Source organism: Engystomops pustulosus, chromosome 5 (genome assembly GCF_040894005.1).
Source record: "Engystomops pustulosus chromosome 5, aEngPut4.maternal, whole genome shotgun sequence".
In the NCBI taxonomy this organism is placed as follows: Eukaryota; Metazoa; Chordata; class Amphibia; order Anura; family Leptodactylidae; genus Engystomops; species Engystomops pustulosus.
In genome coordinates, this window is record NC_092415.1 from 45,036,277 (window position 1) to 45,052,722 (window position 16,446).

Here is a 16,446-nt window from a genome sequence, read left to right on the forward strand (position 1 = left end):
TTTGTACATTTATGTCATATGTGAATGATATTCTGTGTAAATCTGAAATATAATGTTTTAACAATATTTTAATATTAAATATGTTTAACACTGTACACACTTCTATCGTCAATTGAGTATAGATAGGTGCTCGGCTCTATACATTCCTTGCTTGACCATAAAAGGGTGATTACTTAAGGAGCCTTAAGCCCTTAGGAGTTGCCCAAAGTCAGCCCAATTTGTTGGGTCCACACCTACAATTACATTCTTATCAAATCATTGTATAGATGATATGAAGAGGAGCATTATGGGATGGACATGGCCATCATGCATGATCCAGCAAGCCATGTCTTGTATTGGATGTCAGGCATTGCATATGTGAGACGAATAATAGCCAAATAAAGTATCACTTGTTTTTAGAATGTCTCTTTTATTTTACAAGAAGACTTTCTCTTATTACAATCCAAGATGCTGTGTGATCTGTTGTGTTATCTGTTGCTCCATTCAAGCACTGCTCAAATGAAATGGTAAATGTAATTTATTTGGTGTTTTGGTTTACAGCTGGATTGACTGTGACTCGGGTGACCTTTATGTTAGATCATTTTGGTTGAGTTCGGTTCGAGTTTGAGCCAATAACAATCCCGGTTGGTTGTGTGAAATTGCCGAAAATATAATTGCTGCTTGTAAAGGAAAAGACAATGTTCACGTTCCAATAAGTTTTTTAAATTTTTTCCTGCATGCTAAACCACAAAGCATAATTTATAAATTAATTTACCTCCTCTGTCATCCCTTTCTCATGCACTGTAAGCCCTCTCCCCTATTGTTCCATCTGACCATGTAATTGTTCTATAATGTCTTATTCTCTTTGCATATGTACCCCATGTTCTGTAAAGCGCTGCAGAATGTGTTTGTGCTATATTGTTATTGTTATAACACATAGCAAAAAATAATTATAAAGTATCAGTAATAAACCGTATGATTCTCTATCTTTGGGTGACATTGACACAAGTAACAATTAATACAAGTGTTTCTATTGATCTATGCAAATAGATGAATACAAATAGCTTATTGAACACCTGTTATGATCTTGCAGGGCAAAAACATATGGATTGACAGCTGCTTTTGTAATGAGCTTAGGAAAAGTCCCATCCAGTTTGTATTTTGAAACTATGTCAAGATGGGCTAAAAGGAGATCAAAAGTTCTTCACTAAAAATAAAAGCGGTAGTGATATCAATGTACTGAAGGCAAAAAGTCTGAAGAATGATGTAACAAGCAAAGAGATATAAAGATACTAGTGGTAGCGGGAAGATCTTTGAGTCAGTTGCTGTTCCTTCGTAATCCCTGTGCCATCAATGTACTGTGTGGTAGAAGGCATCTTCTGTATCGCTTACATTTACAGAATACAACTGGCAGCAGGTGAGAAGAATATAAAATCAGATCTGCTCTGATATGCGGAGCTTTGTGTTTGGTTTACAATATTCTTCTTGCCTTTAGAAAAAAAATCACATGAATTGTTTAAAGTAGCACACACCGGCCAAAACCTTGCTCACCCACTGAGATTCTACCAAGACAAAGCTCTAATAAGGTTACACTGCTTGGGTAGTGCCCCCTGCTATAAAGTACCAACCTACTCATACAATAGGAGAGCTGCACTGCCGATCCACAAAAGTGTATTTCCTTTAACTCATTTGTAGGCTCATGCGTTCCGATTACAAAGCGTGCAGGTTTAGAAGAGTGCAGGTCTTATAAATATTTATAGCACACGATTCTAGCAACATTTTCAAATATGTGATTGATTATGCATCCTGAAAGTCTGCCATGGCATAAATATAAGGGCCAATATATTCCTAGGAAGCTTTCCACTACTGTGTGTTCTAAGCAGGATGCATGTTAAAAGGGAACCTGTCACCAGAGCCGGTTTTAGACAAAGTGAGGTCCTGAGCAAAACTAAAAGTGGGGCCCCAAAATAAAACTATTTTATGAACAGTCACATTCAGTAAGACGCTCCTTTAGCCCTGCACAATAATAACACTTTTTAGTTTACAAGCCGTAGTATGGTAAGACAATCTGTAATATGGTACTGTAGGAGAATTTTATAGGAGATAGTTAGATGGATGATAGAAGATAAATATGAAGGACGCTAGATTCATTCATATTTAGACAATAGATTTATAGATATAAAGTAAATAAATATGCCCACAAACGTCCACCTGCAGGGGACCCCTTTAGGACAGGGGGCCCTGGGAAATTGCTGTGTTTGCCGCTTCCCCTAACGCTGGCCCTGCTAGGGACCTCATTTTCACTAAAGACAGGTTGCAGAAGCCCATCACACCTGCAATACAAATCTGCCTTTCTGCCTTTTCTGTGCATTTGCATTACAATATAATTGTGTGTTTAACCTACCTGGCTTCCTGTAAAAATCCTCTGGTGAGTCCCAGGATGTGCATGGATGTGAATTGTCTGTGCTGATCAATCACTCCTCAGCTCTCAGTCCCCACCTTTCTGTGCCTTTCTGCATGTACAGCAACTCCCTCTTGCTCCTTCACTCACACAGGGACAGAGCTCATGGCTTGGTGAGCTGACATCAGTGGGGGAGGGAGGAGCTAAAAGTTGGGGGCTGTGAGCTGAGGAGTGAATGAGCAGCACAGACAAGTCACATGTTTTATCTTAAATGCATCCAAACCAAAGTAAACTCTGGAACTCACCACATGATTTTGTGGTAAGTTAAACACAATTATATAGTAATGCAGAAGACAGAAAGGCAGATTTGCAATGCAGGTTTAATGGGCTTCTGCAACCAGTCTTTTGTGAAAATAAGGTCTCTGGTAACATGATCCCTTAAAAAAATTAACATATACATGGAGATATAGAAGTTATACATTGAGATAATTTATGGTAGATTTCTAGACAAGCAGATATATTGTAGGGACACTTTTTATTATTCTAGTGCAATAGTCACTGTCTACAGAATTGGACAGCAAATTTCCAGCGCTCCCTGAAGGGCAAAGAAGACATGACCAGAATATGTTTACATGAGGACAATCCTATTGCTTACTGATACGGTTTATTGTCCTTTATCATTATCTCTGGGTATTAAAGGGGTTCTCTACTTTACTTTATATTAAGCCATGATGCCAATATGAGGGCACATGACTGCTGTGACCACTGGTCGTTTGCGGAATTGCTTGCCCTATATAGTACAAGCGGTCCCCTACATAAGAACACCCGACTTACAGACGACCGCTAGTTACAAACGGACCTCTGGATGTTGGTAATTTACTGTACTTTAGTCCTAGGTGACAAAAATCAGCTGTAAGAGTTACCAAAGGTGTCTGTAATTAAGTTTTATTGTTAATCCTGGTTCCTATGACAATCCAACATTTTTAAAATCCAATTGTCACAGAGACCAAAAACATTTTGGCTCGAGTTACCATGATAAACTATACAGTTCCGACTTACATACAAATTCAACTTAAGAACAAACCTACAGAACCTATCTTGTATGTAACCCAGGGACTGCCTGTACATGTACACAGGGACCGAGACAACAATTAGAGACTCAGCAAGGGATCCCCAAGGAAAAGGACATAAGAGTATGTGTTTCTTTTATATTTTATCATAAACCCTAAAAGATGGACATGGAAAAGAAGGATTGCTTATCTGTTCCTCAAAAATAATGGGGTCTGACAGTAGCTCAATTTCAACCATTGCAAGAAACGTAATACTTGGCCAAGGGACCCACCACAGAACCAGGTCATGTGGATTAGTCTTATATAAAACAACTGAAATTGTGCAGAATGCTGACAAAGGCATTCTTAAAAGCGGCATAGTATAGGCAATTCACCTCATCTCATGTTCTCTACCTTCCTGATAAAAGGAGTTTCATTTTATAACATTCTGCTGAATTTCATCTTGCTAGCACGCTGAAGTGTCAGATTACATCAGCATTCTATGGAGAGGGAAGGGGGAACAGTGAGTCACAGCAGGAGACCGCTGCCAAATACAGACCTTGGTGGACATTTATCATATGATGACACTTGTGTGGCAGCTTATGAAAAAGTTTCAACCCTCGCGAGCCGCTGGATGCATCATGATACGGCGGAAGGTCGGGTATGCTTCAAACAAAAGAAATCACTAGAGCTAAAGGGGTTGTCCTTTAAGTCTACAACCTGAAACCAGTTCTGTGGCTGTGGTCAGGAGAGCGCTGATGGCGGCGCAGCTGAACTGCAATTGAACAGACGAATACCGTATTCCAGCCATATATTTAATGAAAAAAAAAATGGATAACCTCTATAATTGTGCTAATTTTTTTATTTTTTTTTATAAATGTTGGCAATCCCTTGAATTGTGTCAATGTTTTAAAGAAATATGTGTTATTTTGGGCTTTTCAAAAGACATAAATTTAATAATGCTCATGAGGCCTAGATATTATTTTCTAACCTATTGAATATTACATTTTTGGAAATATCCTGATCACCCACCTCTATTCCATCTTTGTTTCCAATAGAGGGTTTTATTGAAAAAAGAAGCACATTAAGTGCAAATATGATGCACCACAATGCTTGTGCCAATAAATTTCCCAGTAGTACTTCTTATGAGCAGCTTAGTAACATGTCTATCACTTGTCAAAAGTCTAGCAAAAACATGTAGCGTGCAATATTTCTGTCTTCTTAAATTTACCATTTTTATATTATACAATAGGATAAAATATTAATACAATCCAATGTTTCTCAAAAATTTGCATTCAATCTTCTCTACTTTTCTATACATTTTTGACCACAGTTCCATTACACATCCATCATAAGTTAAAAAAACATGATATATAAAATAAAACATAACAGGAGAGCAATAGGAGCTGTGCCTATGGCTGGAGGAAAAAGAGGAAAGTAGAGACTTCAATCATCTCACACTTTCAGGTGTGCCTTGTGGCCACAGGGTGAATGTCCTGGATTCTTACAGACTGGCCGGGATTCCTGGTATCACAAATACAGTTTGAAACCTTGGGAATTAAGTCCTCAAAAAACACTAATTCTAATTGACAGCTTTTATTTTCATCTTCATCCTCAGGGATGGAAATAAATAAAAACCGTCATTTAACTGATCAACAGTTTAGTATCTATAATCTGGACCATGAGAACAAAGCATTTACAGAGGTGGACAAAACTGTTGCTACCTCTCGTTTAATGAAAAACCCCACTATGGTCACAGAAATAACTTGAATCTGATAAAAGTAAAATAAATTAAATTTCTATGAAAATGAACAAATAAAAGTCAGACATTGCTTTTCAGCCATGCTTCAACAGAATTAAAAAAAAATATAAAACACATGAAACAGACCTGGATAAAAAATGTGAGCACAGGGACATGTTAAATCAGCATCAGAGGTGTCCACAATCTTGTAATCAGTTAGTGCAGAAAAAAGAGAAAAATGCGGCACTCACCGGAGTAGTATTAGACACACTTCTTTATTGTAGCAGAGGTAACAGGACAGACTAAGGAACCGCCTTGCCAAAGCGACGGGCCATTCCACGCGTACACACACGGTTTCTTTCTCAAGGCTCCGGTGAGTGCCACATTTTTCTCCTTTTTCTGCCTCATTTGACTGTATATACTGGATGTGCACCCCGGGCTGGTTGGACTTCCCTAACGCCTAGTCTCCTGCTATTTGTCTGCCAAATGTGTTTGTTAATTATGGTGTGAGCAGTCCCGGCTACTGGTGTGAGCAGTGCCGGCCCACTGAACAGCCTTGCACCGCCCCCTCCATAAGTACCTGCTGGAGAGGGCGTAGTGGTCGCAATTACCAGCAAAGAGCCACTGTATAGTACAAGCAGTGATAAATCCCCCCATGTCTTCAGCCAGTAACTGTTTCTCCAGACGCTCCAATTCAAATACACACTTGTTAAACCACAATGTACATTATAAAGTTTGACTACCAGCTAATTGAGCATCTTATCTGGCACAACTGGCATGGGATAGTACAAGAACAGTAACTGATATGTTGACAATGAAAGTTCACCACCATTGTATCCTGCTAGTTGAGCCTTTGACCTCAGGGCTGCATTGAGCAGCAAATCCGAGAGAGTGATATGAGTTAAATCCTACTTGTTAAGGTCTCCTGTACTTTTTAGCTTCTGTAACTTGTGCTGCTGAATCAGATGTCTGTGCCTGCTTAAAAGCCAGCAACCTCTCCCCTTACAAACAGAAGCAGCCTTAAAAAGTGCTGAGTGGGCAGAGAAGAGTAGAATCCTGTAAGCGTGAGGAAAAGCCTATTTTCTAAACAGTTAATATCAAGTGAAGTTTCTTTTCGAGGATGCGACTTGCAACATACAGTTACAAATGTCTAGCTCCTGCAGTAGATATAGAAGCTGTAGTGCATCTGTGTAGTAGCCTCTGTGTAGGGGTAAGGCTGTGGGCTGAACACCAGCATGGAGAACAAAAAAGTAGAATGGATTCAAAAGTCAAAATGTGTCACCAGCATTCCCAAAAACAACTGTGTCTGTCTTTTGTGACCACCTTATGGCACACCTTCTAGGATCCTAGTTTTTTTTGTTTTGAGCTCCATTGAAGAAAATCCTTCCTTCTTTTATAATTATTCTAATGTGCCTGATAGAATCCTGGGGGTGTTACCAGAGCCCCTCCATGCTTCAGATTTACCCAATGCACTTCCCCCTCCTATTGTGTGTTCAAAACCTTCTCTGCTGCAATAAAACTACATCAGGCAGCAGGAGGTGGAAGTACTGGTAGAGCAGAGGCGTTGGTTGGGGGGGGGCTTGAAACAGTGTAACAGCTTGTGAATCTGCATCAGTGGACCATGCTAATTAGCATAATTTTAAAACTTGATTTTAGAAGGACGGAGGCATGGGATAACAAATATAAGACAATTACCACAGTCACGGTGTCTGGATTATGACAATGGGGCAGATTTATCAAGCTGTCTGAAAGTCAGAATATTTCTAGTTGCCCATGGCAACCAATCGCAGCTCTGCTTTCATTTTACCAGTGCTCCTGAATATTTTTAAAGGGGAGCTGTGACTGGTTGCCATGGGCAACTAGAAATATTCTGACTTTCAGAAAGCTTGATAAATCTGCCCCAATGTGTCTTTGATTTATCATGATGGATTTTTGATGATATATTTCCTTTTAAGAAGGAATGGGCATATTCACAAACATGTGATTGCAGCGTCCGTATGTGAAATACATAAAGATCAAATGTATAGAATAATTCTCCATACTTAAGGAGTGCATTAAAACCAGTATGGCCTCATACTAAGGCTGCATATGCTGCCCTACAAGCTAAGTGTACCGGGCTCTATGGTGCACAAGCCCAATAATGACAGTGATTTTTAGAATAGAAATTACATTCTGGAATATAAGAAATATATCTGCCAGGGGAAAGTGACTTACAGAAAGGAGTATCTGGAAAGCACTGTGGATGACCTCTAGGTACTGGAAGTCAATGATGCATCCTGTCACCGAGATAAACGAGTGATCTCCAAGGTCCCTGCTGGCTGGAGCAGGCACTACCCGCCGCACACAGCCAGGCCCATGTTCTCTCCACCATGAGCGATGAATGGAAATGTTGAATGTCATAAGGTCTGTTTCCTACAAGAAAAAGCACAGTGAATTAATGCATAGCCTACAGGATATATTGTTTTCTCTCCGTAGGGTGGCAGAATATCACATCAGCACTGAAAAGAACAAAAGGCAAAAAAACATTTCAAATATTGTTGGTTCCTAAGCTGTATATTTTACAGAACATTCATATAATCTATACAAAATATGAATATGTTACTTTTTTAAATCTCTGAATTAGAATTCTGCACTATTTGTTCTTCTGTCATATTATGGTATTACACAAAAACACGCATTAGGTTGGGTAATTGCAATGTATTGCACGGGAAACAGGGACCGGGAGAGGTAGTGAATGAACGGACATTGGTACCTGTTAAGGGTTGATAACAATTTCTATGAGTAATGTAACTCTTCTTTGTCACTGTGAGTGTTCTACTTACAATCATAACACATAGGATTATAAATGGCATTTGTCTTTCCTAATAAAGGAATCAACCAGGTCTCAAAACAACCACAAGTAAAACAAATATTTTGTTCTATTTACTTTATACATTATATTGATATATTATATATTCTTTATACTTTATATACACCATTTTAATCTATACAAAAGTTAAAGGGGTTGGCCACTTTTTAGTAATGTGTGTGTAAGTGTCGAGGCAGGATATTAGGTAATTTATTGATACTGTGTATACATCTATTAATAGTCCTGCAAAGTTTTCTGTAAATCTAAAGCAAAAAGCTCCTGCTTCAGAAATGTCTTTCCCCTCATCAGCCAGACATTCCTGTCCGAAAAATGCCGAAGATCAACCTTCCAGGACCTTATGATCATATTAATGAAGTCAGAATTATGGTCCTGCTAGGAAGATTGGTCATAAACAGAGATCACATGACCCTCCATCTGCAGCCATTTTATGGTCAGCAATGTCCGGCTGATGAGGCACAGGAGGCTTCACTTTACATATCAAGAAAGCAGAGCAGAACTATTAATAGATGTGTATTGGTAAATTGCCTAATATCCTGCCCCCACACTTGCACACACATTACAAAAACATGAGGTAAAGTGGCCAACCCCTTTAACACCAGGTGTTGTGCTGCACTTCCTGGTGGATGTATTGGGGGGAATTCATTAATGTGTGTCAGGCTTCGACAGTGCAGAGCTGGTCATCACTAGTCTTTTGCTGAACCAGATTCATCATTGTGAATATAATTTTTGGGGCACACAGACTAATTTCATGACCATGCCCACTTTCCACAAAACCACACCCCTTCCACGAGGCCATGCCCTTTTGTCATACAAAAAATGGTCTAAAAACCTTAATAAATGTGTAGGAAGGCATTTTTGGACTAGTTTTGCATAAATCTGTCAGGAGATATAAAGCATTCCCCCCATTTTCTTCCTTTTACACTCCCAAACACAACCCTCCACAGCCCCTTTGCATCTCCTTTAAAAATAAAATGTAAAATGAAGAACACAGGTGCATCCGTAGTTTGGGCCACACTCGTGTTGCATCACAATTGCATAAAGGGAAAATTTTAATTTTCTAGATAGTGACAGATCGATGGGAAATGGGAAGCAAGAAAGTAATGTCTGGAAACCCTACAATGCTATTTTTACTTGCAGGGGGTTCATGTTTTTGTAGATTCCTTTTGAATCTGAAAATACAAGATTGCAAGATTTTCCGAAAAACAGAAGTGAAATCAAACAGCGTAAAAACATAAAAGATATATTTTGTTTCCACAAGGAAACAAAGAACAATATATTAGATGAGTTCAATACAATCAGGTCAAAAACCTCGGATTTTCTTTCATTTAATAACAATGTGCTACAATGTGACAAAGCTAAAATGTGACCAAAAAAAATCTAATCTTCTGAATGGCTGCTGGCCAATATTCTTGTATACATCTCTCAGCTATTTCATGCCTTTCTCTCATTGTACAAGGCTTGCAGCATTACCCACCCTGTACTTGATACATGTGATCAGGAGGCTAAGGGGAGCCACATTGGCACATCTATCTAGAGAGAGCGTCAGACTCTCTCCAGTTATTCTTAAAATTTTTAATTTATCCCATCAAAGAAAAGCAAATTAATGATACATACCTAATCATACCTAATGATTCTGAGCATAAATGGGCTAGTGCCGGGGTCCAGAGCTGTTTGGGGGCGGGGGGGGGGGGAGTGGATTAAGTTTTTCACTTTATTCTTTGGGTTGTTGCCATAACAACAATACCAAATTTATACATGTGTAATTGTGCTGTAACACATTTAAAGAAATTAAAACCTTCCTGAAAAAAAATCAGGAACGGGAATCGGGGTCGCAACGGGAAATCACTATAAGCACAGGAATAACAACAGGAATTTCGTAGAGGCACGAGGCAGAAAGATCCCCGTCCTCCCACTGGAGGATTCTGGTAATTATGTAAATATATTTTCCTAGATGGTATAAGTTTTCTTATGCCATATTGGAAAATATATTTTCATATTTGGCACTATTTTGTAACTGGACATCCCAGGCCCAGGTTCCACTTGTTAAGGTCCTCATTTATTATACCTTGTAGTCAGGAGAAATATCTGGCCAAAAGTGACCTGTTGATAAAAGCCGGTTTAGAGAAGAACCTGTGTTCAGCTGATTCATACGCTGACAAGGGGCTTGTTTTCAGAATCATTGAAGTTTTAAGTTTCATGATCTTTCAGCCTTAACATTGTCGTTATTTTACATTGAGGCATAAAATTAAAGTGCTCACTTCTGGTACCTGACCTCTACCGTCCGACTTAACAGAACGGCATCACGAGTATTCTGACTGCTGATAAAAGCTTAGCCACAAATCAATACCTGCATACATCAAAATCAATCCGGTGCACGGACCAGAGCTTACCTCCCCTTTAACTTCTTGGAAACCTCAGTGCAGGACTGTAAGATGCCATCAAGAAATCTATTACCACATGAATTTATTATCATTTACAGGAATGTATCTCCAAGAAATCTGCTCAAAAGTTAATGGGAAATTGCTACAAACCATCTCATAAGTTAGAATGACAGGGAAGACTTACAATAAGTAATTCTGAAAGGTTATAACCTCTGCTAATCGTTCACACATAATGGAGAAATATCACAGTGTGAAATTCTGGTTCTAGACAACTTTCCAGCAGTTCAAAACACAGTGAAGCTTATTATAGAGCACAACATAAGTTGTGTTATTACAAATTTTCAGATTTTACGATACAATGGAAGGATATATAATTAATTGTAGCTGACCATTCATTTAAAGACCCCTTTACAAACCAGAATTGGTTCTAGACAGGGCTGGACGATGACTATTGACATCTACCATAGAATAAGATGTCACGGACACTCCCATCATCTTAAAGTAATAATCGCTTTGTATTTTGGTACAATATTAACTGGGTTTTCCTTTATAGGACAGGTCATAGGTTTCTGACTGCTGGGAGTCTGACCGCTGATTTCAGCAGCCTCTGGCTGAGCTTCTGTTCTGACCCCAATGCAGAGGACATACTTCTATCACCAGAGGCTTTGGAAATAGTTGATGAGCGGGCAGCTCTATCCACATTGAATCTCATTTGCCAACTGGATGCCCAAACACTCGATGTACAAGTCAGCTTGAAGCCTATGAACATCCTCCAAAGACCGTATTACACTACACAGCTTGGTGTCATCTGCAAAAATAGATATTTTTGTGCTAGTGCTAATAATTCCAACCTCTATATCATTACAAACAAGTAAAATACTAGTCTGCCGAGCACAGAACATCGGGGTACACCATGTATGACTAGTGACCATTCTAGTGACCATACTGAGTTGGAATCGTTGACTACAATTGTTTAAATAGGATCCTTCAGCCAGTTTTAAATCCAATTGCAAACAATTCCTGACAAACTAATAGATCTTATTTTGCCCATTAGGTGTCTATGATGCACAATGTCAAAAGCTGTTTGATGGTAGGAAGCAGGTGACAACATTGGAGACTTTTACTTGTGTGTGGCTAGACTTGTTACTCTGCCAATCTAGAGAATTTCTCTAAGTGAGACAAGTTTAACCATTATGGCAAACGATGTTGGGGGAATACTGGCTACAACTTCTTAAGATTCAGTTTTGATTTCAACCTGACTGTTCTATTGGTCACATTGGGGAGTACTTTAAAGGAAGTATATCATATACCCAAGTTATTTACAGCTCTCATCACCATATAATAGATGCCCTTGGGCATTTCCCAGAACTACTGTACCTTATTGCTTGCAGAGAGTCCTGGCAGAGCTAGTTTCTGCACACAGTGTGTAGTAGTTAGAGATGACCTGGGTGGGGGTCAGTAGGTTAGGGGTTCATATATGAACCCTCCTCCCCTAACCTACTGACCCCCAGCCCCAACCCTCCTCCCTTCCTTCCCCTAATACAAGTCAAGTTATGCCAAGAAGAACTTGAAGGACTTTTCCTAACCAACATCCCCATCCCAACCCTCCCCCCCTCCCCATTCAAATCTTATGGCGTATGGTTGTAATATATTCACACGATTTGTAAAGACTTATGTACGCTTAAGTCTCGAATCTGTAAACAATGCTGATCCATGTACATAACTTTTTAGAAAACAATAAAAAATAAATAAATAAATAAATAAAAAGAGATGGCCTGGGTGGCCCCATCAGAGCCAGAGGTAGACATGGCAAGAAGCCCCCCAGGTGGTCAATCAATGCCCCGTGTGCACAAACTACTTCATTTATATGTAAATCCAACACCAGGACTGTCTGCCAGAATAAAAGTTTGGGTGATGCATAAGTGAATAAATTACACAGTGATAACTTTTCTTTATCATACTAACTTGGATTTTCAGTTGGGTAACTAATCCGGTATATCTGAAATATCTCATCCTCTGCCCCTATTCAACTTATATATATAAGTCACATAATGTAATGTCTTTTATAAAGTTATAGAAAACTTTAACATTACAGTTAAACAGTTGAGTAAGCAGTTGCAACAAATACTAAATAGATTTTTTAATGAATTAAGTAACTTTATTCATTCCCGGTAACTATTGCTACATCCGTATCACATAAGAATCAACAGATTCAGATTGGTATCTTGTGTCTTTTTCTTTCTGATACACCTATTTTTAGCAGTAACCCAAATATCACATTATTCCGAGAACAATTGTTGCCTTTAGTCTTCATCACTCTCTGGCTATATGTCTAGTTTATTTGTCACTCCTGTCATTCTCGCCATGTACCTGCTGTGCTTGCATGGGAAATCAGCATGAGTTCTCCTAATAGTTACGTGTGCAAGTTATATTGTCATCAGTTACTGCAGACAATGACAAATCACTGATTTTGTCATGACATTTAAGGTTATACTGTTCTATTTTCCGGTTTGTTAACATGTTTCCATTGCATAAAGTTGGTTATTGTACATCTATATTACATGCAAGACAAAAGGCACCACTCCATCTTCAAAAATAAAATGTAAAGATTTATTCACCTGTATAGCAACATTTTGGCTGAGCAATGCAACCTTTCTCTATCTATCTACAGTATCTATCTATCTACAGTATCTATCTATCTATCTATCTATCTATCTATCTATCTATCTATCTATCTATCTATAGAATCTTTCTATCTTTAACATGATGGAACAACTCCAAACTCTTCAGCATTGAAATATCTTTGTCTTAATTGATCTTAGTTCAACTGTCTAGTTATTTAATCTTCGTCTACAGTTATTGGCAAACATGCTTTTAATATCTACTTTCTAATATGTCACATAGTTTGCATAATCAGCTTTCTGTCTTGTATCCACTGGCAGCTCAGAGATAAAGGAGCCTGATAAAGTGTCTAAGGATTTAGCTCTTTACAGATAACCCTAGATAAGTGACACTGTTTACAGAGCTGAATCATAAAAAAAATTATCTAGGTACAGAAAGAATTAATCTGTCTGAAGTGGTAGGAGCTGAGAAGGATTTCATATACATTGCTCATTGCAGGAGAAAGAATCAGAAAAAGGCACCGAGAGACTGTGGCTTTTCTCTATACTATATAAAGGTCACTGACATCAACAGTTGAAGGAAATTTTTCACCCATGGTGCAATGTATTGAAAATCAAACCTGAAAAAGCCTCTGTTATGGGGTTGGTACATTGCACTTGCACTATGTGTTGTGGACCATGGGAAAGTTAACAGCTGAAAGTAATTGGTAATGCTGGCCCTTTGACTACTGACTACAGAGGGGCCCTATGAACATTGAATACAAGGGGTCCTTTGACTATTGTCTGTAGAGTGTCTATTGGCTACAGAGGGGCACTATGACTGTGGCCATTTGAAGGCACTGTGACTGTGGGGCACTGACACTGTGTGTTACTGAATGAACTAAGGGCCCCTGTGACTCTGGACTACTGGGGGCACTGTGAGGGTGGGCAACTATGATTATAGGCTACTAAAGGTCAGTATGACTATGGGCTACTAGGAAGCATGGTGGCTATTGGGACACTGTTCAGGCTTTGTTACTATATTAACTATATTAACCAATATTAATTAGGTGAAGGAACATATGTAACAAGAACAGTGTAGCATGCAATGAAAAGAATGAAGCATTGACTGTTTTCAAGTATAAAATTGATTTAATCTTTATTGGGGCATTTAGAAATCGTTTAAAAAGGCAGTAAAAAACTGATGCATTTTGAGCTTTGAGAGCTCATAATCATAGTCACACAAAAATGCTCCAATAAAGATTTCAATTCTGGAGGATTTTTCTTTGCTCTAGGGGTGCAAAAGAACTGTAGTTTGTGATAAGAAGGTGAACGTGATGATGATGAGGAAGCTAAAATCTTTGTGTTGCTTCAGAGATGAGTTATGGCTGGAAGAAGCTGACATGGCACCCAGAAAGAATTATCTGAAAGAGAATTTCACCATTTAAAGAAGACATTAGTGAGTCATCAGATTTACAGTAAATGTTGGTGTTACCCATGAGTTCACAATTCTGCACCATCTCTTGTGTACTGTGACTACCTCTTATCTTCTCCTAGGTGGGGGAGCTACATAGATACAGTCTTATACTATGTGAGATTTATCTTCCAATGTTAGACACTGTGATAAATCTGGTGCAGTGTGAGACTAGGTCTCACTCTTCTTTGCTTTTTGCCCCTGTATCTATGTAGTAATCTTGGTTTGTTACTGTATATATGCGGTAAGATTGATTCTGATCCCATATCTATGTGGTAATCTTGTTTTGGTCCTCTATCTATGTAGGAAACTGATTGGTTCTGGTAATTTATCTATGTATTTATCTCAGTTTCGTTGCTATATAAATGGTACTGGTACTGTAATAAGAACACTGCCTGGGATAGTAACGTTTAAAATATTATCTTTATTAAATACTAATTAAAAGTGCATAGGATTTAGAGTAATAACATATGATCCCTCCTAGGAATCCTGTGGCCCCAATTGTATCGGGGAACAGTAATTAATGAAAGCAGGAAGCAGGATAAAAGGCAGCGCTGACTAATTTTTCATCACCTGTGCCTAGGTATAGCAAAGTGTTTCTGCGTCCTTAGTTACTGTGAGATGCTACATTAGAGGTGCTAGCAGTTTTATAATGGAAGTATGACCCAGCTGTGGATCACATCGGCAGTATCCCACCCCCTACTGCATTATAACAGACTGTAACCTCTCATCTGGATGCCTGGGGTTTTAAACACTAAGATGCCACCCTTTTCCAAGGTATTCCCAAGTAATGTTTAATTATATTGTTTCTATGTATAAAGTTTTGTTATATTACTTTTTTATGCACTAGATGTCAGATAATTCAAAAAAGACCCCCTGGGGACTTCATATCTCCTCTACAGCCCCGGGCAAATGATAGTCTATACCTTATCTATGCAATGTGGTGTAGTAGAATAAGATGAGAAACTAATGTGCAGGGTGGTTGCACACAATTTGCCAATGAGGGGCCACAAAAATTTTCTCTGTTTTCAAGTATAGTATATGGACCATTAAAAGGTAGAGCTGAAAATCCAACTTGTCCTACAAAAATCAAGCCCCAAGGAGTGAAAAGATAGCAGTGTAATACAAAAGTAAATTAGCTAAGTCCAAGTCTAAGTTAATAGAGCTGTAGAGGGGTAATAATTTGCCAGAGATTTGTCGGTATTACAAATCTATTAACAGATAATACAATAGATACTAATGTGACACTGGTAAAGCATTTTGTAATTATAGCACACATTAGCTATACTCATTTCTTTTTATCTCTATGAAATCCTAGAAATGTTTGATTTGCATTGGCACAGAGTGAAATAAATGGTTAATATAACAAGGACATGGAATAGATAATGCTTTGGGTTGATGCCAAGTTGGACAGCCCTCATTTGTGAGAGAGGCCAAATTAACTATCCCAATAGATGGAGATTGGAAGTTATGCGGTCCTTTGGGATATAATTAAAAATATAACAAAACAGGTCTTGCCAAATGCTGGGCAATGCAAAAAGGCAAAATGTATAGTTTTTTCCAGAGCAATGTCAGCAGTGACATCATTATTGGGACTTGCAGAAGTCAATGTTTGCCTTGAATACTTTGAAATCAATGATACATGATACATCATAATACATGGAACGCTAGAGAGGTGAAAATCAATAAGTTAGGTTAAACACGGGGTCATCTGTCTTCTTGGAAAGAGCCAAGGTAATAGAGGATCATTAGAAGCAGCAAGTACTATATTCTTTAGGCATATTGCAATATGATGTAAATTGAATTCTGGAAATTCTATGGATTATTATTTCAGACTTAGGGTCCATGAAGAGAAAGAAGATGGGATTTGGTTGGAATAAAACCAAACTGCCCAAGAGTAAGAATGTGCTTAGTTGCCCAAGGCAACCATTTACAGCTCCCCTTAAAAATAT

At 38.5% G+C, this 16,446-nt stretch overlaps 1 protein-coding gene across 2 annotated transcripts in view; it reads right to left on the reverse strand.

The window, feature by feature from the left end:
- Positions 1-16,446, reverse strand: part of NKAIN3 (sodium/potassium transporting ATPase interacting 3) — a 333,295-nt gene that overhangs the window by 63,214 nt on the left and 253,635 nt on the right. For both annotated transcript variants that reach the window (XM_072151832.1, XM_072151833.1), the window contains exon 4: positions 7,385-7,582. In XM_072151832.1, the coding sequence (XP_072007933.1) occupies positions 7,385-7,582 (198 nt within the window). The remainder of the gene's footprint in view (positions 1-7,384; positions 7,583-16,446) is intronic.